The following is a 22,400-nucleotide window of genomic DNA, read 5'->3' as shown; positions in this document are numbered from 1 at the left end:
TGAATAAAAGTAGGAAAAATAGATATTCCTGCTTTGTCCTTATCTTAGGAGAAAACTGTTAACTAGTTCACCACCAAGTGTATGTGTTCTTAACCATAAGTGAAATCAAGTCGCTCAGTCGTGTCCAACTCTTTGCAAGCCCATGGACTATAGCCTACCAGGTTCCTCCATCCATGGGATTTTCCAGGCAAGAGTACTGGAGTGGCTTGCTATTTCCTTCTCCAGGGGATCTTCCTGACCCAGGGATCAAACCCAGGTCTCCCGCATTGTAGGCAGACGCTTCACCGTCTAAGCCACCGTCTGATAAGGGAAATACCCCTTATCAGATTGAGGAAGTGTCTACTGAGAGTTTAGTTGTAAATGGATGTTGAATTTTGCCATATGCTTTTTCTACACCAACTGAGATGATTAGATTATTTATGTTTTTTATTCTGTTCATGTGATGAATCATATTGATTGATCTTTGATTGTTGACCCTACCTTGATTTCCTGCAATGCATCCTACTTTATCATTATGTGTTAACATCAATATATTAACATTTAAATGGGGAATATTAATTTGTAAATTTCTTTTCTGTAATATCTTTGCCAACTTTTGGTACCAGACTTGAGCTAACTTCATAAAACAAGTTGGGAAAGGTTCATTTCTCCTCAATTTTCTGAGAGAATTTGTGTAAGATTGGCATTTATGATAGAATTCACCAGTTTTATCTGGACATAAAATTTTCTTTGTAGGAAAACTTATTAGTAATCAATTTAACTTCTTTGAAAGAAATGGAACTATTGAAACATTCTTTGTCTTCCTTATTTTCACATTTGGGCACTGTTTCTTTTTAGATTAAGTGTTGCAATATTCAACCATTTCTTATCAGAGTTTAGAGTTAATATACTATTTCATGAAAAATACAAGGAACTTGGAACAATACAATTGTACTTAGCACTTTCTAGCCTCTGTACTACTGTCATATATTTTATATCTATATATATTGTTAATTTCACAATAATGTTACATTATTTGTTTTTTTTTAATTTTATTTTATTTTTAAACTTTACATAATTGTATTAGTTTTGCCAAATATCAAAATGAATCCACCACAGGTATACATGTGTTCCCCATCCTGAACCCTCCTCCCTCCTCCCTCCCCATACCATCCCTCTGGGTTGTCCCAGTGAACCAGCCCCAAGCATCCAGTATCGTGCATCGAACCTGGACTGGCATCTCGTTTCATACATGATATTTTACATGTTTCAATGCCCTTCTCCCAAATCTTCCCACCCTCTCCCTCTCCCATAGAGTCCATAAGACTGTTCTATACATCAGTGTCTCTTTTGCTGTCTCGTACACCAGGTTATTGTTACCATCTTTCTAAATTCCATATATATGCGTTAGTATACTGTATTGGTGTTTTTCCTTCTGGCTTACTTCACTCTGTATAATAGGCTCCAGTTTCATCCACCTCATTAGAACTGATTCAAATGTTTTCTTTTTAATGGCTGAGTAATACTCCATTGTGTATATATACCACAGCTTTCTTATCCATTCATCTGCTGATGGACATCTAGGTTGCTTCCATGTCCTGGCTATTATAAACAGTGCTGCGATGAACATTGGGGTACACGTGTCTCTTTCCCTTCTGGTTTCCTCAGTGTGAATGCCCAGCAGTGGGATTGCTGGATCATAAGGCAGTTCTATTTCCAGATTTTTAAGGAATCTCCACACTGTTCTCCATAGTGGCTGTACTAGTTTGCATTCCCACCAACAGTGTAAGAGGGTTCCCTTTTCTCCACAACCTCTCCAGCATTTATTATTTGTAGACTTTTGGATCACAGCCATTCTGACTGATGTGAAATGGTACCTCATAGTGGTTTTGCTTTTCATTTCTCTGATAATGAGTGATGTTGAGCATCTTTTCATGTGTTTGTTAGCCCTTTGTATGTCTTCTTTGGAGAAATGTCTATTTAGTTATTATTTGTTTTTTAAAATCTTTTTTTTTTTTTGGTCACACTGTGTGGCATGCAGGATCTTAGTTCCCTGACCAGGGATTGAACCTGTCCCTCTGGCATTGGGAGCACAGAGTCTTAACTACTGGACTGCCAAGGAAGTCCTGAACAATCTTTATCTCTAAAGAATTTATGAAAAGAAAATAGGTGGTGTTTTTTATATTTATTATGGTACACCTATGGAGGAGCCTGGTGGGCTGCAGTCCATGGGGTTGCTAAGAGTCGGACACGACTGAGCAACTTCACTTTCACTTTTCACTTTCATGCATTGGAGAAGGAAATGGCAACCCACTCCAGTGTTCTTGCCTGGAGAATCCCAGGGACGGGGGAGCCTGGTGGGCTGCAGTCTACAGGGTCGAACAGAGTTGGACACGACTGAAGCGACTTAGCAGCAGCAGCAGCAGCAGCAGCAATTGCTTCCTATAGATCTGAAATTCCACCTAGTATTATTTCCCTTTGGTCTAAGGAACTTCCTAAAACAACTTATCTGAACTTTTATATAGCTAGAAATATCCTTATTTTGCCTTCATTATTGAAGAATATTTTATATTATAAGGATTCAAAGCAGACAACTTTTCCCCTTCCAGAGTCTTAAATATATTATTCCAATGTCTTCTGGGTCACATAATTTCTGATGAGAAGTGATCTACTTCTCTGCATGCTTTCAAGATTTATTTGCCTTTGCTTTTCAGTCATTTTACCATGATGTCCCTAGATATGGTTTCCTTTGTACTTACTCTGCTTGAATTGGCTGAGTTTTTTAAGCCCAGAAGTTGATATGCTTTCCGACATTTTGGAATTTGGGGAATATTATTTCTTTAAGTATTTTTCAGCCAAATTCTTTCTCTCTTTTTGTTCTGAAACTCTAATTGCATATTTATTTGTCCCCTTGATATTGTCCCACAGGTCAACAAGACTTTGTTTCTGTTGTTTCAGACTGAATATTTTCTATTAATCTATCTTCAACTTCACCAACCTCTGCTTCTGCCATCTTCTATCTGCTATTAAGGCCATCCTTTAAAACTTTAAATTTGTACTTGTCAATTATAGTATTTTCATTTTGCTCTCTTTTCTAGTTTCCACTTCTCCACTAAAGTTATACATTTGTTCAATAATTATAATAGCATTTTTTGTTTAGCCCTTAAACATATTTACAAAAGCTGCTAAAAAGTCCTTTTCTGCTGGTTCCGATATCCGAGTCATCTTAGGGTCAATTTCCATTGACTGCCTTTTGTCTTGACTATGTGTCATGTTTTTCTTTTTCTTCGCTTTTGCAACAGGTTTTGAATGTAGGAAGGGTGCTTTTGAAAATAAGGTAGTTTATTTATTTATTGGGTTTCGATAACTTCCTCTGCTGCTGCTGCTAAGTCACTTCAGTCATGTCCGACTCTGTGCGACCCCATAGACTGCAGCCCACCAGGCTCCCCTGTCCCTGGGATTCTCAAGGCAAGAACCCTGGAGTGGGTTGCCATTTCCTTCTCCAATGCATGAAAGTGAAAGTGAAAGTGAAAGTGAAGTCGTGTCCGACTCTTAGCGACCCCATGGACCGCAGCCTACCAGGCTCCTCCATCCATGGGATTTTCCAGGCAAGAGTACTGGAGTAGGTTGCCATTGCCTTCTCCCTAACTTCCTCTGGCAAGCATTAATTTTAACTCTGTTACGCACTTAATTAGTTACTCTGTTAATTAGACAGATTAATCTCCAAATTTTTCTTCTCAGGCAGCACCAAAAATATCTGTTTAGTTCTTTCTAGAACTATCTAGCTATTTTCACAGTTTCCTTGGAGCTTCCTCCACATTAGCATAATTAAGGGGACATATAATAATTTAAGCAGAGTTTACCTATAAACCCCGTGTCTTCTATCTCTAAAGCTTCCTCATTTCTAGGCTTTTCCCCCTTAAAAATACCCAGCCATTCAGGCCAAATGAAATTCTGTCCTGTAACTTAAGACAGTAGAACTGTGGCCTTCTCAGTTCAGTTCAGTTCAGTTCAGTCGCTCAGTCGTGTCTAACTCTTTGCAACCCCATGAATCGAAGCACGCCAGGCCTCCCTGTCCATCACAAACTCCCAGAGTTCACTCAGACTCAAGTCCATCGAGTCAGTGATGCCATCCAGCCATCTCATCCTCTGTCATTCCCTTCTCCTCCTGCCCCCAATCCCTCCCAGCATCAGAGTCTTTTCCAATGAGTCAGCTCTTCGCATGAGGTGGCCAAAGTACTGGAGTTTCAGCTTCAGCCTCATTCCCTCCAAAGAAATCCCAGGGCTGATCTCCTTCAGAATGGACTGGTTGGATCTCCTTGCAGTCCAAGGGACTCTCAAGAGTCTTCTCCAACACCACAGTTCAAAAGCATCAATTCTTCAGCGCTCAGCCTTCTTCACAGTCCAACTCTCACATCCATACATGACCATAGGAAAAACTATAGCCTTAACTAGACGGACCTTTATTGGCAAAGTAATGTCTCTGCTTTTGAATATGCTATCTAGGTTGGTCATAACTTTCCTTCCAAGGAGTAAGCGTCTTTTAATTTCATGGCTGCAGTCACCATCTGCAGTGATTTTGGAGACCAAAAAAATAAAGTCTGACACTGTTTCCACTGTTTCCCCATCTATTTCCCACGAAGTGATGGGACCAAGTGCCATGATCTTTGTTTTCTGAACGTTGAGCTTTAAGCCAACCTTTTCACTCTCTTCTTTCACTTTCATCAAGAGGCTTTTTAGTTCCTCTTCACTTTCTGCCATAAGGGTGGTGTCATCTGCATATCTGAGGTTATTGATATTTCTCCCGGCAATCTTGATTCCAGCTTGTGTTTCTTCCAGCCCAGCATTTCTCATGATGTACTCTGCATATAAGTTAAATAAGCAGGGTGACAGTATACAACCTTGACGTACTCCTTTTCCTATTTGGAACCAATCTGTTGTTCCATGTCCAGTTCTAACTGTTGCTTCCTGACCTGCATACAGATTTCTCAAGATGCAGATCAGGTGGCCTTCTATTAGATTCTAAATGCCCACCACAAAGTATCCTTAGATAAAACAAAACAAACAACATAGAAGGATCTAACCCACCCCTTTCCAAAGAATTAAATTCCCTTTAGTTTCTGCTTATTTTTTATTATTCTCCAATGCTTTTAAATAGTATTTTCAAAAATATCTTGTTTAAAGTTTATTGTAGATTTTTGTTGGGGTTAGTGTGATATAAGCTATTCTGGAACTGGAACATACTTTAAAAACTTTTTGTATCGAGATTTAGCTGATTAATAAACAGTGATAGCTTCAGGTGAACAGCAAACGGACTCAGTCTTACATACATATGTATTCATTTTCCCAAACTCCACTCCCATCCAGCCTGCCACATAACACTGAGCAGAGTTCCACATGCTATACTGTAAGTCCTTGCTGGTTATCTATTTTTAATACAGCAGGGTGTACATGTAGGCTTCCCTGTTGGCTCGGTAGTAAAGAATTTGCCTGCAGTGTAAGAGACACAGGAGATGTGGGTTCCACCCCTGGAAGAATTTTTTGAAAGAGTACAATTTGGAGCTTTAGATGGAGCTGCATTGTAGGCAACATTCTTTTTCCTTGCATTTCCTGAAAGTCTGATCTTTTAGGGAATAGGAGGTCACAGAAGTGACAGAATTCAGTTCCTAGAGCATTTAATCCAAGAAGCATAGGGAGAAGAGTTGATTTAACAATTTGTTGATCAATTAAAAGTGGAACTCAGCCAAAATTACCTATAAAAATTCCAAAATTACCTATTAAGTGTATTTTTTTAATATTTACTTATATGTGGGGTAGGTGGGGGGCAGGGGTTGTTTTTCCCTGGTGGATCAGACAGTAAAGATTCTACCTGCAATCTGGGAGACCTGGGTTCAATCCCTGGGTCAAGAAGATTCCCTGGAGGAGGAAATGGCAACCCATTCCAGTATTCTTGCCTGGAGAATCCCATGGACAGAGGAGCCTGGCGGGCTACAGTCTATGGGGTTGCAAAGTGTCAGACACGACTGAGTGATTTACACACACACACATTTTATTTTATGACTGCACTGGGCTTTAGTTGTGATGTGCAGCCTCAGTACTTTTGGCCCGAGGGTCCAGCTGCCCCAGGGCAGGTGGGAGCCTATTACTAGTTCCTCAAACAGGGACTGAATCTGCATCCCTGGCATTGGAAGACAGACTGTTAACCACTGGACCATCAGGGAAATCCCTGTAGTGTATATGGTTTCTTGTATATAATCCTTTAGATTAATTTAAACTTTTTTGTCAATATTTCTTTACATGCATTATTTTTTTCAATATATTTCTGCAGAACATCAAAAAAAAAAGAAAAAGAAATTAGCTTCCCACCTAAACAAACTATTTATCTTCTAATGATCAAGTCTAAAAGTTAAGAATGTTTCATTATTTTCATGCACATGTTAGACTATTTCAGGTTCACTTACATCTAGAGCTTGAGTAAATGAGCACATTAGAATGGCAGCAAAAAGCTATTTTATTTTAATTATCTCTCTCTCAAACAACATATTAAAAAGCAGAGACATTACTTTGTCAACAGAGGTCCATCTAGTCAAGGCTATGGTTTTTCCAGTGGTCATGTATGGATGCCAGAGTTTGACTATAAAGAAAGCTGAGCACTGAAGAATTGATGCTTTTGAACTGTGGTGTTGGAGAAGACTCTTGAGAGTCCCTTGGACTCCAAGGAGATCCAACCAGTCCATCCTAAAGGAGATCAGCCCTGGGTGTGCACTGGAAGGACTGATGCTGAAGCTGAAACTCCAATACTTTTGCCACCTGATACAAAGAACTGACTCATTTGAAAAGACCTGATGCTGGGAAGGACTGAAGGCGGGAGGAGAAGGGGGTGACAGAGGATGAGGTGGTTGGATGGCATCACTGACTCAATGGACATGAGTTTGAGTAAACTCTGGGAGTTGGTGATAGACAGGGAGGCCTGGTGTGCTGCAGCCCATGGGGTCACAAAGAGTCAGACATGACTGAGCGACTGAACTGAACTGAACTGAACTCTCAAATGTGGATCTACTCTATGGACAAATTTAAAGCCACACAACTGAAATGTAGATGTGACGCTATTCCATTCTATACAATGATACTTGAATTAAGACAAATTCCTTTTTTGTTTTTACAGTGGGGCGCTTTTGGATGTAGATTGCCTGAATTTTAATAAACTGCAAGAGAGGTATTTCCTCAAGACAAAGAAATTCTTACTGATTGGAGACAGTAAAATATGTGTGAAGCTTGAAAAAAAGAACATGACTTGCAGAAAAGTGAACATAGTCAAGATAGGTAAGAAGTTGTACGTGGGGATATGTTGTCATTTTTCTGATATCTGAAGACAGACAGATATCTGTGTCTAAAGTTTTGGGATGTTAAAAGTGAACAAATCATGAAAACTGTTTACAATAGAAAAGATCAAATTCTCTAATGCACATAATTTTTAAGAGAAATGAAAGTTTGAAGCTGATGTTATTAATTCTTACTGTGAGGGAACTCTGAGGGTCTTCAAATTCAGCTATGGAAAAGGGTGACTGGCACTCACAGCCTGCAGGAAGCGTTCATCTGTTTGAAGTGTCTAGCTGGAGCTGGGCCTCAAGTACTTTACTGACTCACATCCTTTCCTACCTCACTTTACCTTTTCCTGAATTCCTTATAATCTTCTCCCATATGCCTACTATATTCTGAATGTGTTTAGCTAAATTACCAAGTTGTTTTTTTAAGTAAATATACCTTTTTAAAAAAAAAAAAAAAGAACTTTTTATTTTTCACTGGAGTATTGCTGATTAACAATGTTGTGATAGTTTCCAGTGAACAGTGAAGGGATTCAGCCATACATAAAAATATGCCTTTTGTGTTAGAATTCTCCAGAGGAAACTGAAACAATAAGATAGAGAGAGAGAGGGGGGAGAGATGAGAAAAATAAATTTATTTTAAGGAATCAACCATCATGGTTGTAGGAGCTGGAAGGTCTAAAGCCTATAGGGTGACCAAGAAGGCTAAAAATTCAAGCAAGAGTGGATATTTCAGAGGACAGGAAAGAGCTGAAATTCCAGAGGGCAGACCAGGAAGTCTTGAAACTCAAGTAGTGATTCTATTTTATATTCTTAGGACAGAATTGCTTCTTCTTCAGGGAATCTCAGTCCTTACTTTTAATGCCTTCATCTGATTGAATAAGGGCTACCAGATCTTAGAGAGTAATCCATTTTATTCAGTCTACTGATTGAAATGTTAGTCATGTCTTTAAAGGAGTTTCCAAGGTGGCGCATGGTAAAGAATCCTCCTGCCAAGCAGAAGACAGGGGTTCAATTCCTGGGTCAGGGAAGATTCCCCAGAGAAGGAAGCGGCAACCCACTCCAGTATTCTTGCCTGGGTAATCCCATGGATGGAGTGCCATTTCCTTCTCCAGGGGTTCTTCCTGACCTAGGGGTCATACTCATGTCTACTTCATTGGTAGGCAGACTCTTTACCACAAAACCACCTGGAAGCCAAGTTACGTCAGTATTAATTACCAGTTCTCCATTCAGTTACCAAACAAATAAATCAACCTGATAGATTGGGAGTATAGACACAAAACGTTTTTTTCCCATTACTTACAGATTTATGACACTGAGGTGACTAAGGTTCTTCTTCAAAACCTCAGAGATACCCTGGTGGAGGGGAAATGTCTAAGCCAGTTTTGATATGTTGGTGCAATGGAATCCTAACTTCTTGTATTCATTCTGCCTGTGGAAATTGACAAGTGAAACAACACATGTAGGGGGAAACTATTCAAAGTGATTGAAGGGTGCCTTTTTATTTATTTATTTATTTATTTTTGCTGGTTTTAAATACTATGGCTCTGTCTCTCCCTATTTGCAACCCCTCCCTTCACCCTTCTGAAAGAAAATTAAGGTAAGGGAGTAATAGTCATTAGAGACGACAAAGAGAAACTTGGAGCCTAGTTCTCAGCTTTGTACCACTAAGATGGAAGATGATAAAGAGTGAACACAGAAGTTTCATGTGTGAACAAGCATCATGTGAAAAAGCAGAAGTAGAGTAGAAAAGAGGCTGTAGACACAACCAGTGTGAGTGCCTCAGATGGGTGGCATGACTGGGTGTCTCTGAGTCTGGGACACAAGCAAGCTGCATTTTGGTCATTTGGAGGCTTGGCCTCTATGGATGGATGTTCGGTTTGTGCACAGGGCACTATATCTAAAGGTTCACCATTTACATTGCAAATCCATGTTCAGTCCTGGAGAGCAGGCAGAGAGGGCAGAGACTCTGTCCTGTGCCAGAGTCCTGGAACCCCAGAGGAGAGCCCTTTCCTACAGAAACCTACCCAGCTCATAGGACTCACAGGCCTCTTAGAGCTAGAGCCTATGAACACTCAGGGCACACTCCCAGGCTCCTGATGGCACCCTGTCCCCTGGGAAGCCCCCAAATTTCATATACCCAGCGATTTTAGAAGTCCACATTCCATGCCACCCAGCAGACAGCAAACCTGACCGGTTGCCTCCTCTGAGGGGCCAGGGCAGAGACAGCATGTGCACCCCACTGGTAGCATGGGTCTGTGAAGGGGTGGTATGAGCACCTCAGGGCTTCAGAAAGCACAGCCGGGCAAGGATGAGTGGTGGTGAAGACATGTCTCCCCTGTAGCGTCTTCTTCTGGTTCCTAATGTGACATCTCTTTACTAGAACTGTCATTTAACTAAACTGAAATTGGATGCTTCTGATTACTCCCCAGAGCCCAGCTCCCCAGAAGCCAGCTGCCCTGTCACTTACACTCCCTTCTCTGGGTGTGAGCCCCCAGTATGTCTGGAGGGACAGTTTTCTATTTCTCTCCTTTTCTTGTCAAGGTAAATTGATATAATAGTTCAGGTTGTGTCAAGAATAAATGAAGTTTTTTAAATGTTGCTTGAGGAATGAACATCTTTTTGCTCAAATGCATCCTTGAGGCTAGAAGCAGACCTGTGTGGGAGAGCCTGAGCAAGCCTGTGGGAGAGAGTGAGGCACAGAAATGAAAGCTAAATGAAGGAGAGCAAGTTCATTTGTATCGATTTTTTTTTTTTAGATTCCATATATAAGTGCTATCACGCATTTGTCTTTCTCTGTTTGACTTACTTCGCTTAGTATGATCATCTCCAGAGCCATCTGTGTTGCCGCAAATGGCATTATTTCACTCTTTTTAATGGCTGAGTAATATTCCATTGTGTATATGTATCACATCTTTATCCATTCATCTGTCAATGGACATTTAGATTGCTTCCATGTCTTGATTATAAACAATGCTGCAATGAACACTGGGGTGTATGTATCCTTTCAAACCAAGCTTTTCTCTGGATGTATGCCCAGGAGTGGGATTGCTGGCTCATATGGTAGCTCTATTTTTAGCTTTTTGAAGGAACCTCCATACTGTTCTCCATACAAATGAACTTATTTACAAAACAGAAAGAGACTCACAGAATGAACTTAGAGAATAGATTTATGGTCACCAGGTGGGAAGTGTGAGGAGGAAGAATAGATTGGGAGGTTGGGATTGACATGTACACACTACTTTATTTAAAATAGATAATCAATAAGGAATTACTGTAAAAAAATAAATAAAAATTTATTAAAAATAAATCAACTGAAGGAGAGTGAGACTCAGAATGAAACAGATTTAGATTTACACCCTAGCAGACTTGGGTTTGATTCCTGGGCCAGGAAAATCACCTGGAGAAGGGAATGGCTACCCATTCTAGTATTCTTGCCTGAAGAATTCCATGGACAGAGAAGCTGTCTGACGGCTACAATCCATGGAGTTGCAAAAAGTCGGACATGACTCAATGACTAACACTCTCTTTCAACTCATCTGAACTAGGGCCTGGAACTTCTTATTGGAGCTAATTAACCTCTTAGTTTCCTCATCAGTATAGTGGCTTAGGGTATTTCCCAGTGGCTCAGACGGTAAAGCATCTGCCTACAATGCGGGAGACCTGGATTCAATCCCTGGGTCAGGAAGATCCCCTGGAGAAGGAAATGGCAAGCCACTCCAGTACTCTTGCTTGGAAAATCCCATGGATGGAGGAACCTGGTAGGCTACAGTCCATGGGGTCGCAAAGAGTCAGACACGACTGAGCAATAGTGGCTTTGAGTAATCATTGACACGAGATGGTGTAAGTAAACTTGACACTGAGTATGTGTATAATCAACATTGGTCTGTTCTTCTCTCAATTCTTCCATTACTGAGAGGCCTTGGGAGATGGGAATGAGGCAAGGAATTCGGTATCAGAGGTTTTGTTGAGAATGTGACTTTTAATCACTGCCTTGAATGGCAAGAAGGAACTGGCTTGGCTGGTGTCAGGGGGCTGACAGTCTTCTCTGTTGGCCTGTTTCTCTACACCCACTGCCTTTCCTCCTGCTTCCCTTTGGGATATCTTGCCTTTTTATAGTACCTCTGAGGGTAAAAAAGAGTAAACTTGCTCTTGCACAAGATATCCAAGGGTAAAGAAAGAACCACTTCCTCTTTTTCAGTACGTCTAGGGGAATCAAGGCTGGAAACACTTAGGCAACCACCACTACAAGCAAGTGATTATGACAAGAGAGTTAAACTTCAACATGTGAGCTCATTTAATGGGTCAGTAAGTCAGTCTTAAAGCCCAGCTCACATAGCCTGAAATCCAGCTCAATCTACTGAGTGAAATTGTGATGAACACACACTCTCTCACGAGCAATAAGTTTAGGTTAGATTTTAACCTGTGCAACCCCCAAGCTCTGTCTGAAATCAGCCATTCAAACAAGTAGCTGTCCCATCCCTAGACAACTAACTTCCCAGGCATTGGTGAAAGACCAGCAAAGAGGTCAAGATAGGGAAGCCCCAAGTCAAGGGTGGGAGGTAGCCTGACAGACATGCACTCCTAGGATTTCAGTACCTTTCTCAGAATTTGTTCAACCTGAAATAATACCTCTTCCTCCAACAACATTTCATATCTAATGCCTGTGATCCTAGGCAGGTATGCAGAAGGAAGAAGCCAGAGAGGAACTTAGAGCTAATGCAAACAAGACTGAAGGAGTGGGCAGCCTGAAGTCACACTGAAAGTTATGAGCCAGGGCTGGGATGCAAACACCCAGCTTCCATGTAGCTGAGATTAGGTGTATAAGGCCCCCAGTTTCATTGGAATAATGAATACTCAAAGTTCAAATACTCCTGCTTTGGGGTAGTTGGTAACAAGTTCTCTAGTACTCAAAAGGGGAAGAGAATGTGTTTTCGTATAAAATCAGTACCAGCAACTGTAACTAATAAGCCCTAAAACAGATTTCTCCAATAGAGTTTTTTTCTTGCTGATGTGAGAGCCAAAATGGGTGTTTCTAACCTGTGGGAGGTGCTCCTTCAAGCGACATTCAGGATTCCTTCATCCTGTGGCTCCACTCTCTTCCACCTATGACGCCAAGTAGCAGAAGGGGATCCAGCAGGTAGTCATGCATGTGGGGTTTCTGGATCAGGATGGGAGATGGTACACATCACTTCCACCCACATCCTTCACAAGACCACACCCAACTGCAAGGGAGTCATGCTTTGAACCGGGAAGAATAAGAAATGTTTTTTACTGACCCAAGAAAGGAATGTGATTTTCAGAGTAGATGAACTTTAAAAATTTTAATTGTTTCCTTGATTACCCTATAGAATGACCTTATTTCTTTTTCCTTTCCAGTTAAACCTGAGGCTCCTTTTGACGTCAGAGTCGTCTATCGTGAGGGAGCAAATGACTTTGTGGTGACATTTAATACATCACACTTGCAGAAGAAGTATGTGAAAGTATTAATACATGAGGTAGCCTACCGTCAGGAAAAAAATGAAAATAATTGGATGGTATGTAGGTCAACTACATTTATGCATTGTAAAATTTATGCAGATGTGTATAAAAGTATCTTAATAAGTAAGTTATATGTATAGAATAAAGTATATAAAAACTATAAAATATATAAAACTATAAAATAGGAACTTCTTAATGCTATGTATTTTACAATCTCAGAGGTACCTTTACCTGAGAAAGGTCCCTAGAAATTTTATGCTTGAAATGAAACTTTTATTTAAAAAATCTCCCCAAAGTGTAAAAGGTTTAGGCTTCACAAAAACTGAATCTTCTCTGGTGCATTCTTGTCCTAGCTCTCATTTTTTCCCTTGCCCTATTTTTTGTCTTTATAATGTTTCTTAATGATTAACCATTATGGATTGAGACCACATTCATCCTCTCTATTTGGGAGCCTGAAAAAGAATCACATTTAGCACAACTCTCACAGGCAAACCAGGCAAAAAAAATAAAAAGAAAGACAAGTCATCACATTGTAGCCACGATATGGTTTGATGGAGTTGTGGAAACAGCCTGAAGTAAGTAGGAGAGGAGATGCAATATGTCCTTCAATTTTTTCAAGTCTGAGTTCTTAAATCCTTGAAATAACAGCTTAATTTTCATCCTTATAAGCTGGAGGGTTACTTAGACTCCATGAGTCGCTGCAGTTGAAATGGTCTGACTGGCTCCACAATCTGTATTGAGGAGAAAATGGAAGAGAATTAGAAGGTCTCAGGGCTTCAGGTTCCTCTGGAGTCACTGGCTTAACTTTCATCCTTTTTGTACCACACTGACAGAAGACAGATAACAGTTGCTTTCTCAGGGGGAAAGAGATCCTACTTATCCATACTATTTTATTTTCTCAGGCCATGATCAGTCTTTTGTGTTTGCAATTTGCTACTATAAACTACTTCCATAAGTGTAATGCCCACCCCAGACCTCCTTCTATCTCCATTGACACAACACACACAAACTAGTAGGAGCCCTTGAGCCTGTCCCCTTCTGGCGTTTATCTGAAAATTCCATCAGTGGGAAAGCAGAGAAAGGAATAATTCTGAATAAATGGTACCAGGACATCAGTTAACTGGGAAAAATTAAGTTTAATGCTTAACTTGCCCCATATAACAAAAAAATTAAAATAGAAGATGATTTAAAGAAATCATGTAAAAGTGAAACTCCAAACAGGCTAAAAAGTTTATGGATAAATGTTTATATAATCCTAAGATGAAGAAGAACATTCTGAGCATAAAAGCAGTAAAAGAAAGCACAACATGGAAATATGTAACTATATAAAAATAAGTGTTTATAAGTATCAGCACATACAATAATCAAAATTGTAAAGCAAATTAGAAATTAGGTTTAAATTACCACACATACAACTGACAGATGGTTAGTATTCTTAAAAATATAAAGATGTCTTATAAAATATTGAGAAAAGGACAAATAAGGATGATAGAAAAATTAGTAAGGAAATTGGAAATGTCTCATGAAATAGGAAATATATCATTTAAATCAGTATAAAAAAACTAACAATCCAATAAATGCAAAAGTAAATAACAATGGGCATTACTTCATCCCCATCAAATTGATAGAGCACTTTTTCCTCTTAAGGATGATAGGCGGTGTTGGAAAGACTGTGTCTCTGTATTTGTTCATAATGAGAAATTACATCTCTCCAGAGGAAAATGATTCATGCTCACTAATCTTACCATTCCCTTTCATCTCTCCTTGGGATATGAAAAGGGAGAGAAAGAAAAAGAAGATACTGGAGTATAGAAAGTAAGGTGGGAGCCTGGGAGTGACTGATACCCAAGTGGGAGAGCCCAACTCACCTGAATAAAGATAGAGACCCATTGCCTCACTGCCCTCCTTGACCACCTGCAGCATCATTTGTGAGCTCACATGCTTGCTCTGCCCCAGTTCTGCTGCTGACCCCACCACATTAGAGCCCTTGTCTAACTAATGTGAGACAGCCTCAAGAGAGTGCCCACATGACATAAGACACTCAGCTCAGAATGATTTGGGAGACATGGCCAGCGCCTCTTTTTCCACCTTAAAAATGTAGTGCCTTTTTTGCTCCTCAGCGTGTGAATTTAACCAGTACCAAGCTGACACTCCTACAGAGAAAACTACAACCCAATGCCATGTATGAGATTAAAGTTCGGTCCATCCCTTACGCCAACTATTTTGAAGGCTTCTGGAGTGAATGGAGTCCAAGTTTCCACTTTAGAACTCCGGAGACCAACGGCACAGGTGAGACATGACTAGAACTTGTTCCCCCTGTACTTTACCTGTCAAAGTGTGTGAGTGACAGTGAGAGCCAGAAAATGAACTGAACCCGCAAGTTAGGACTCCCAGAGGGCATTCTTACACTTTCTTTGAAAAATGACTTGCCGTCTTTGCCCCTTTGTGAAGAATGCAGACAGAGTGGGAGTAGGACTGTTAGTAGCTGCTCAGCTGATACAGGCTGTCAGGACTCTACTGTCCCTAGGAGCTCCTGGGAGCCTCTTGTTCTGCACAAAAACACCACCACTGCCTCTAGTTTTACCAGTTCAGACTGGGATCCCAATGCCCCATATCTCTAAGGCCCTTCTAGGGAATACCTTTGCAGATGGCAGATCGGTAGGCTGATGTGGCTTTCCCATGCCTCTTTTTCTAGAAGAATGAAGATATCCCAGGGGTCTAAGAACTGAGAACATCCACAAGAGCCAAAGAACACAGCTCAGGCAGACCATTGGGAACCCAAAGCACCCCCCCATATACCTTCCCTTTGGGGGGTGAGCGGGACTACTCTGCCATACTAGCCTCCTCTCATCACCCTGGGAATTTCTGAAGCCACTTTAGGGAAGAGCATCCCCTTATTATCCCTCGCTTGTAGCTTCTTTCTCATGATGGTGGGAGTCAGGCAGGGGGTGCTTCTATCTTTAATGCTGAATCCCTTTTAAATTTCAAGTAACAGCTGTTCTGGACCTGGTCACCTAAGTCAGTGCTGAAACCGTGTACAAGCCCCTGTGTCCTTGTCTATTGAAGTAAAAGACTGACTCAAGAGTTAACAATTGGCACATGTAAAGATGTAGAAACATAAAATTGCTGTTGGGCTGGGATGTGCATGAACGTTCAGTCATGTCCCACTCTTTGTGAATCTATGGACTGTAACCTGCCAGGTGCCTCTGTCCATAGGATTTTCCAGGCAAGAATACTAGAGTGGGTAGCCATTTCCTCCTCAGGGAATCTTCCCAACACAGGGATTGAACCCATGTCTCCTGCATTGGCAGGCAGATTCTTTACCACTGAGCCACCTGGGAAGCCGCTGAACTGGTGAACTGGAAACAATTTAGGTTACAAATCCACCACACAGCAGAATTAGCAACTCACAGTTTCCTGAAAGATACAGGTAAAGCCCTGACACACATTCCCAAGTTGTTTTTTAACAGGAAACAGATCTCCACCAGATGAAAACTGCCAACTTCCAGAACATAGATCCTAGACTGATTGGACCCAGAAGGTTGTGATGCTGACTCCCCATTACCTCATCACCAACCAATCAGAAGAATGTCCACAAGCTGATCATGTTCTGCTCTTTGATTACTATAAGACTTCTCATTCTCCCATTCAAGGCAGGTCACATAGTCTTGAGGGCATTAGCCCACTGTGACCCCCTTTGCCTGGCAAAACAATAAAATCTATCTTTTCTAATTCACCCAAAACACTCCGTGTTTCTATTCAGCACCAGTAAACAGAGGCTGAATTTCAGCAACAGTGCCACTTACTGAAGCTAAAATTCCCCCATAAAAGCCAGTACATCATCCTTTTTACTGAAAAGCAACTTTTAAGAAATATTAAATGGGCTCAAGTTATTCAATAAATTCAAAGCATTCTGAAAGTCTTCCCCATCACATGCTTAACAACTACTAACCAAGATCTGTCCTTGCCTTCCAGGGGAGACGGATCCTGTGTTACTAACTATCAGCATTCTGAGCTTCTTCTCTGTGGCTCTGATGGTCACTCTGGCCTGTGTCTTATGGAAAAAAAGGTGAATTTCTTTTACTAATCAAGAGAGTGGTTATGGTTATTTGGGATTTCAGACAGAGCTCTAATCCTGTTTATGGATAAGAAAACTACAAAGGGAAATAAGGTATTTCAGGAATTACAGTGCCCATCCTCATCCTCAGGCACTGGTGAATTTCCATAGTTAATTTCACAAGAGGTAAAAATATATAAACTGAACACAAGACAAGCCCTCCCCTCAAACCTTTCCGCTAAAGTGTCCTAAGAGACTAAGAGTCATCCCTCCAGAATGTTTGTGCAAGCGAAGGCACCCTGGGAAAGGCAGATGTTTTTGAAGTCTTCAGCACACAAACTCAAGGCCCTTTTGCCTTCTGCCCCATGAGAAGGCCATACTTGTTTCATCATTTAGACACGACCCATCAGGTTATTAATGTCTTGGCAAGATGTCCTCAGAGTGTCACACATCCCCAAGATACTCCAGTTTGGAAAGTACCAACCTAAAGCAATTTCCCTGGGCAACTTAGAAAATACATCTCTCTTCCACCAAAATCAGCACAGAGGAGTTGCTACCAGTGAAGAGATGAGTAAAATGACAATGCCTATTGTGGAAAATAGATGAGCAGATCATATTTTACTTTCACAGCTACACCATTGCCGAGTCTCATTGTCCCTTTTCTCTGGGGCTCATTCCCAGGGGTATATTGTTCTTGTCTTGTTCACAGAGTAGATCACTGACCACGGTCTCTGGTCCAACCTCTCCATGGACCAATGTGACACTGAGGCCCAGAGAAAGCAGGTCATTTGTTCAAGGTCATCCACATAGTGTGGCAGAGCCAAGGGAAAAAATCTGTTCTTCTGACTGCTAGCTCAGAATAAGTGGGAAGATTCATGTGTCTGCTCCCTACTCCTTCATTTTATTGTCCATGTCCTCTTATTTCAGAATTAAACCTATTATATGGCCCAGTCTCCCTGATCATAAGAAGACTCTGGAACAACTGTGCAAGAAACCAAAAAAAGTGAGTGCTTCTGATACTTCTGTCACTCTGTCAAAAGCATCCCAATAGCCAAGAATGACATTGTAGGATTCGGACAGGCTGAACCTCAGGTGCTGGTCTTTTGTGCATCAGATAACTAGAGTCCCTCAAATGATGCCAATGGCAGGTTTCTAGAAGTAGGAAGCTAAAATGCAATACAAGTCTCAGAATTTCCTGGGCTCCCCCAGGGATGGAGGGCATGGCAAGTGGTCACTTTAGATGCTGAAATGTCACAACACCTCCAGAGGCAGAGGCAGCTAGAACGTGGGTAGTTCTCTGACATTCCCTGTAAACCCTTGTCAGAAAGTTCTTTAGCTCTTTTCCTAAACAGATCATTTGGTGATATATCTGTCTGGTGCAGTCTTAATGTCTTCTCTCTTTTTTGATGCAGAATTTGAATGTGAGTTTCAATCCTGAAAGTTTCCTGGACTGCCAGATTCATAAGGTGGATGGCATTCAAGCTAAAGATGAAGCAGAAGGCTTCCTGCAAGACCCTCTTCCTCCACAGCCAGAAGAGAGTGACAAGCAGAGGTTCAGAGCCGGGATGCAGGGTCCCAGCTGGCCCTCCGAGCAAGCAGGCATTACCCCTAAAATTTTCAGAGGAGAGTCACCATTCAGATGCCTGGCTGGGAATGCCAGTGTGTGTGATGCCCCTGGGCTCCTCTCCTCCAGGTCTCCTAATGGCAGGGAAGGTGGCAAGAGCAGACCTCTAGTGTACCAGGACCTGCTCCTCGGACCTGGAACTACAAACAGCTCCCTGCCCCCTCCGTTTCCATTCCAACCCGGAATCCTGACATTGAACCCTGTTGCCCAGGGGCAGCCCATCCTCACTTCCTTGGGATCAAGTCAAGAAGAAGCCTATGTCACCATGTCCAGCTTCTACCAAAACCAATGAGTTGTAAGAAACCCAAGATCAGAACCATCATGATGAACGAAGATGACTGAGTCCCACTCTCTCCCACAGCACAAACAAACAAATTGAATTCGACCCCTCTATGTGGTCACAGGATTCTGAAGCGGCACTTCTGTGGTAGGAGGCAGGAGACAGGGGCATTCTGATTCAGGCAATGCAATGATTCATTTCTTTCAGAAAGGAAAAAAGGGAAAGAGGGAAAGAAAGGATGGAGGAAATGCAGCGAGTTGGGGAGGACAGAAAGGGAGCAAGGGAAGAAAGAGGGAAAGGAGAACAGAATGTTAGATACCATGATCAGGACTCACTATGTCCACAGTCCTGTGCTACTCGCTCTGCACATCTTGTCTCTCTGCATCCTCACAGTAATCCTGGGAGGTGGGCTCAATTAGCATCATTCCCTGCATCACAGATGATGAAACTGTGGCTTAAATTAATCTGTCCATGTTCCCCACTCAGCAAGAGGTAGAATCAAGATTTGCTGCCCAGGAATCTAACTGGAGTCTCTTCCAAGTCATATGCCTTCCTCAGTCAGGGACTGTCCTACTCTCCAGTGCCAAGCTTCACCTAGATCCTGGTCACTCTATAATGTGGTTGTCTCCAACCTCTTTGGCACCAGAAACTGGATTCATGGAAGACAGTTTGTCCAAGGATGATGCGGTGGGGGTGGGAATGGTTTCAGGATGATTCAAGTGCATTGCATTTATTTTGCACTTTATTTCTGTTATGATCACATCAGCTCCACTTCAGATCATCAAGCATTAGATTATGGAGGTCGGGGACCCCTGGTATAATGTATTGTCCAAACTGGGTCACTTTTGCAAGTGAAAAGGAAAGTTGTATGTTATCACTCCAGGACAATAATTGTAAAGTGAAATGTCCCAGGAAAATGGGGACCTATGGTCTCTGGAACTAAAAGAGCTACAAGGAAGATGGTAGGGAGGAATGGTCTCATGATGTATGAAGCACCGCACCTGGCCATGTCTACAAAAAGCTACAAAGCCCATTTTATTCCATTTTTCTTAACAAGTGCTTAAAGGAGAATCAACTAGAAGCCCAGAATTTCTATTGTTACTTACTGTTAGGACCCTCTTGCTCCTCCCACCCAATGGCCTCCCTTGATAATGGAAGAACCTCTTACTGACTCTGAACACTGGTGTATTTGAGCAACGAGCCAGGGCAAACTCTCCTCTGCGTGTAGAGACTCCCCAACCCAAATACACCTGCTGTCCCCAATTTCTACCAGTATGAACCAGTATGAACGCTGCCAAAAACTTCAGGGAGAAGGAATTACAAGCCCATGCTGCGCATAAGCCAATTGTGGCCATGTTCTTGAAGGTTTAGAGAATATATGATGTGTGTCCTCTTGCATTTCTTGGTCCAGATAAATAATTAGAGACTGTCTCAAGCCAAGACAGCAGAGCACTCAGGGGAGTGCAGTTGATCCCTTTTAACAGATCCCCAGACCACCCCCAACAAACCCTGACACTGGGTGTACACAGACCAAGAAGGACACTGGTCTAAGATCGATGTTGTTGTTTGGAAGTTGGTCCTTGTTGTTGTTTACATTTTGCATTTTTTTTTGTTCTGTTTTCAGTTTGTTTGGGTAGGAGACTAAGTGTTTTTAATTTTTTTTAATTTTTGTGTTGGTTTTATTTTGTGATGTCTCTGAAGGGAGTTTTAAATAGTAGACTAATAGACCTTATCTTTGGCTTAGATCCCTAATGATAATCAGATCAGTGCAGAATTGTGCCTTCCAAGGCCTTTTCTCTGAATCAGTAGTAATGACTATAGTCCCATAATCCCTTAGATTTGCTCAGTGCTTTTGTGATTTTTCAAAACACTTCCATAAGCATTATCCATTTAGTTTTCTTGGTATGTATTTATGGAAATCTTGCTCTGTGCCAGCCACAGTGATCAAAGACAAGATTGGGACCCTGCCATTAAATATCTAATAAAAGGTAGCTTTAAAAAATGAGTGGTTATAATAACACAAAATGCTGTAATGGAGGCATGTTTAAAGTGCCATGTTGGAAGGCACATTTTCAGGGAAAATGCCACAAGAAGTGGTGCCCATCTGTGTGGAGGAAAAGCAGAATCTGCCTGGCATGTGAGCAGGAGACATTTGCCAACAGGTAGACGTGGGGTCTTTACCTTCTGGAGAAATGTGAACCAAGTCTCAAGGAACAGGTTATCACAGGAAACCTCACAAGCTAGCCCTCTTGCACCTTAGTCACAGAGGTCCTATTTACTTATTATCATTATCTTGCCTTATGTGAAAACTAGTACATGGACAGGACAGGTAAGTTACTCAACCTTACATGTCAAGTCAGGACTGGAAGGTGTAACTTTGTATCCCTCATGTAAATAAATCACCTCTCAAAGAAAGAAAGGGAGAGGTCTCAAGGAAGATCAAGTTCCCTCCAGCTTTAAAATGTTTTAATGTTGTTTGATGTAGATTATCATTTGAATTCAGTGTGTGAATGTCTCTGTTACCAGAGTTATATAAAATCTATGTATCATACTCTTATAATCATAACTGCTGCTAATGCTTGATTATGTACTCAGGGAAAATGTATAATGTAAGATGGCAAATTTGTTCTGACCAACCCCCTTTGGGATTTCATTAAGACAGAAAAACTCCTGGTCAGAGACAGTGTATAAATCAGAGATGTAAACTGTTAGTTCTTACAGCATGAAATGAAAATTGATAATTAGGCAGCAAAATTGGTCAATTAAACAACCATATCTGAAGCTAGAAGACCCTGGCTTACCCGATAGACACTTTACCTTCATTCTGATTTTCAGGGGAATTGGCTTCAGAAAAGTCAGGTATGGCCTGTTTCTGATGTACATACTTGTGTTTTTAGAGCATTTCAAGAGAGACTACAAGACTTGGAACTGGCCAGGAAGATGGTGAACATATGTGATCAGATAGCTAGAATGATGCAGATTGGATGGCATTTCTGCCAGTCCAGTGGTTTTTCTTTAAAGGTATTCCATAAAATATCCATTGTTCACTACACTGAAAGTCTGTGATTTGACTGTGTACTTCCACATGCATTACAAACATTCTGCAGAGCTGCTAAGTATATTACATGTATCCAATGTGTGTTACAATCATATATTTAATTAAATGCTACAGAATTCTCTATGTCTGCCCTTGTCTTCCTGAAATAGGAATAGAAGGCTAACTAGAATGGGCCACACTTCTCCTCAGCCACTGGAGACACAGCAGGGTCATTTGCTGTCATTTTATGGCCTCGGGTTTTCATAGGAAACTTTTTTCATCAGTTAAGCCATTCATTTGTAAATTAATGAATTAGCAATTTGTTGAGGATCTGCAATAACCTCAAATATGCAGATGACACCACCCTTATGGCAGAAAGTGAAGAGGAACTAAAAAGCCTCTTGATGAAAGTGAAAGAAGAGAGTAAAAAGGTTGGCTTAAAGCTCAACATTCAGAAAATGAAGATCATGGCATCTGGTCCCATCACTTCATGGGAAATAGATGGGGAAACAGTGGAAACAGTGTCAGACTTTACTTTTTTGGTCTCCAAAATCACTGCAGATGGTGACTGCAGCCATGAAATTAAAAGACACTTACTCCTTGGAAGGAAAGTTATG

At 41.2% G+C, this 22,400-nt stretch overlaps 1 protein-coding gene across 4 annotated transcripts in view; it reads left to right on the top strand.

Annotated features, from left to right (window-relative positions):
- IL7R (interleukin 7 receptor) overlaps positions 1 to 21,927 on the top strand; it is a 40,077-nt gene extending 18,150 nt beyond the window's left edge. For 2 of the 4 annotated variants that reach the window (XM_024981295.2, XM_024981294.2), the window contains exons 3-8: positions 7,145 to 7,302; positions 12,684 to 12,841; positions 14,906 to 15,074; positions 16,761 to 16,854; positions 17,770 to 17,845; positions 18,255 to 21,927. In XM_024981295.2, the coding sequence (XP_024837063.1) occupies positions 7,145 to 7,302; positions 12,684 to 12,841; positions 14,906 to 15,074; positions 16,761 to 16,854; positions 17,770 to 17,845; positions 18,255 to 18,758 (1,159 nt within the window). In that variant the 3' untranslated portion in view covers positions 18,759 to 21,927. Of the gene's footprint in view, positions 1 to 7,144; positions 7,303 to 12,683; positions 12,842 to 14,905; positions 15,075 to 16,760; positions 16,855 to 17,769; positions 17,850 to 18,254 lie in introns of those variants that run through there. The other 2 variants (NM_001205887.1, XM_059878728.1) reach the window with 2 other exon arrangements.
- The last annotated feature ends 473 nt before the right edge of the window (positions 21,928 to 22,400 follow it).

The sequence above is a fragment of the Bos taurus genome, chromosome 20 (genome assembly GCF_002263795.3).
Source record: "Bos taurus isolate L1 Dominette 01449 registration number 42190680 breed Hereford chromosome 20, ARS-UCD2.0, whole genome shotgun sequence".
Classification (NCBI taxonomy): Eukaryota; Metazoa; Chordata; class Mammalia; order Artiodactyla; family Bovidae; genus Bos; species Bos taurus.
The sequence above is the reverse complement of the archived record's forward strand: the minus strand, read 5'-3'. Positions and strand labels throughout refer to the sequence as shown.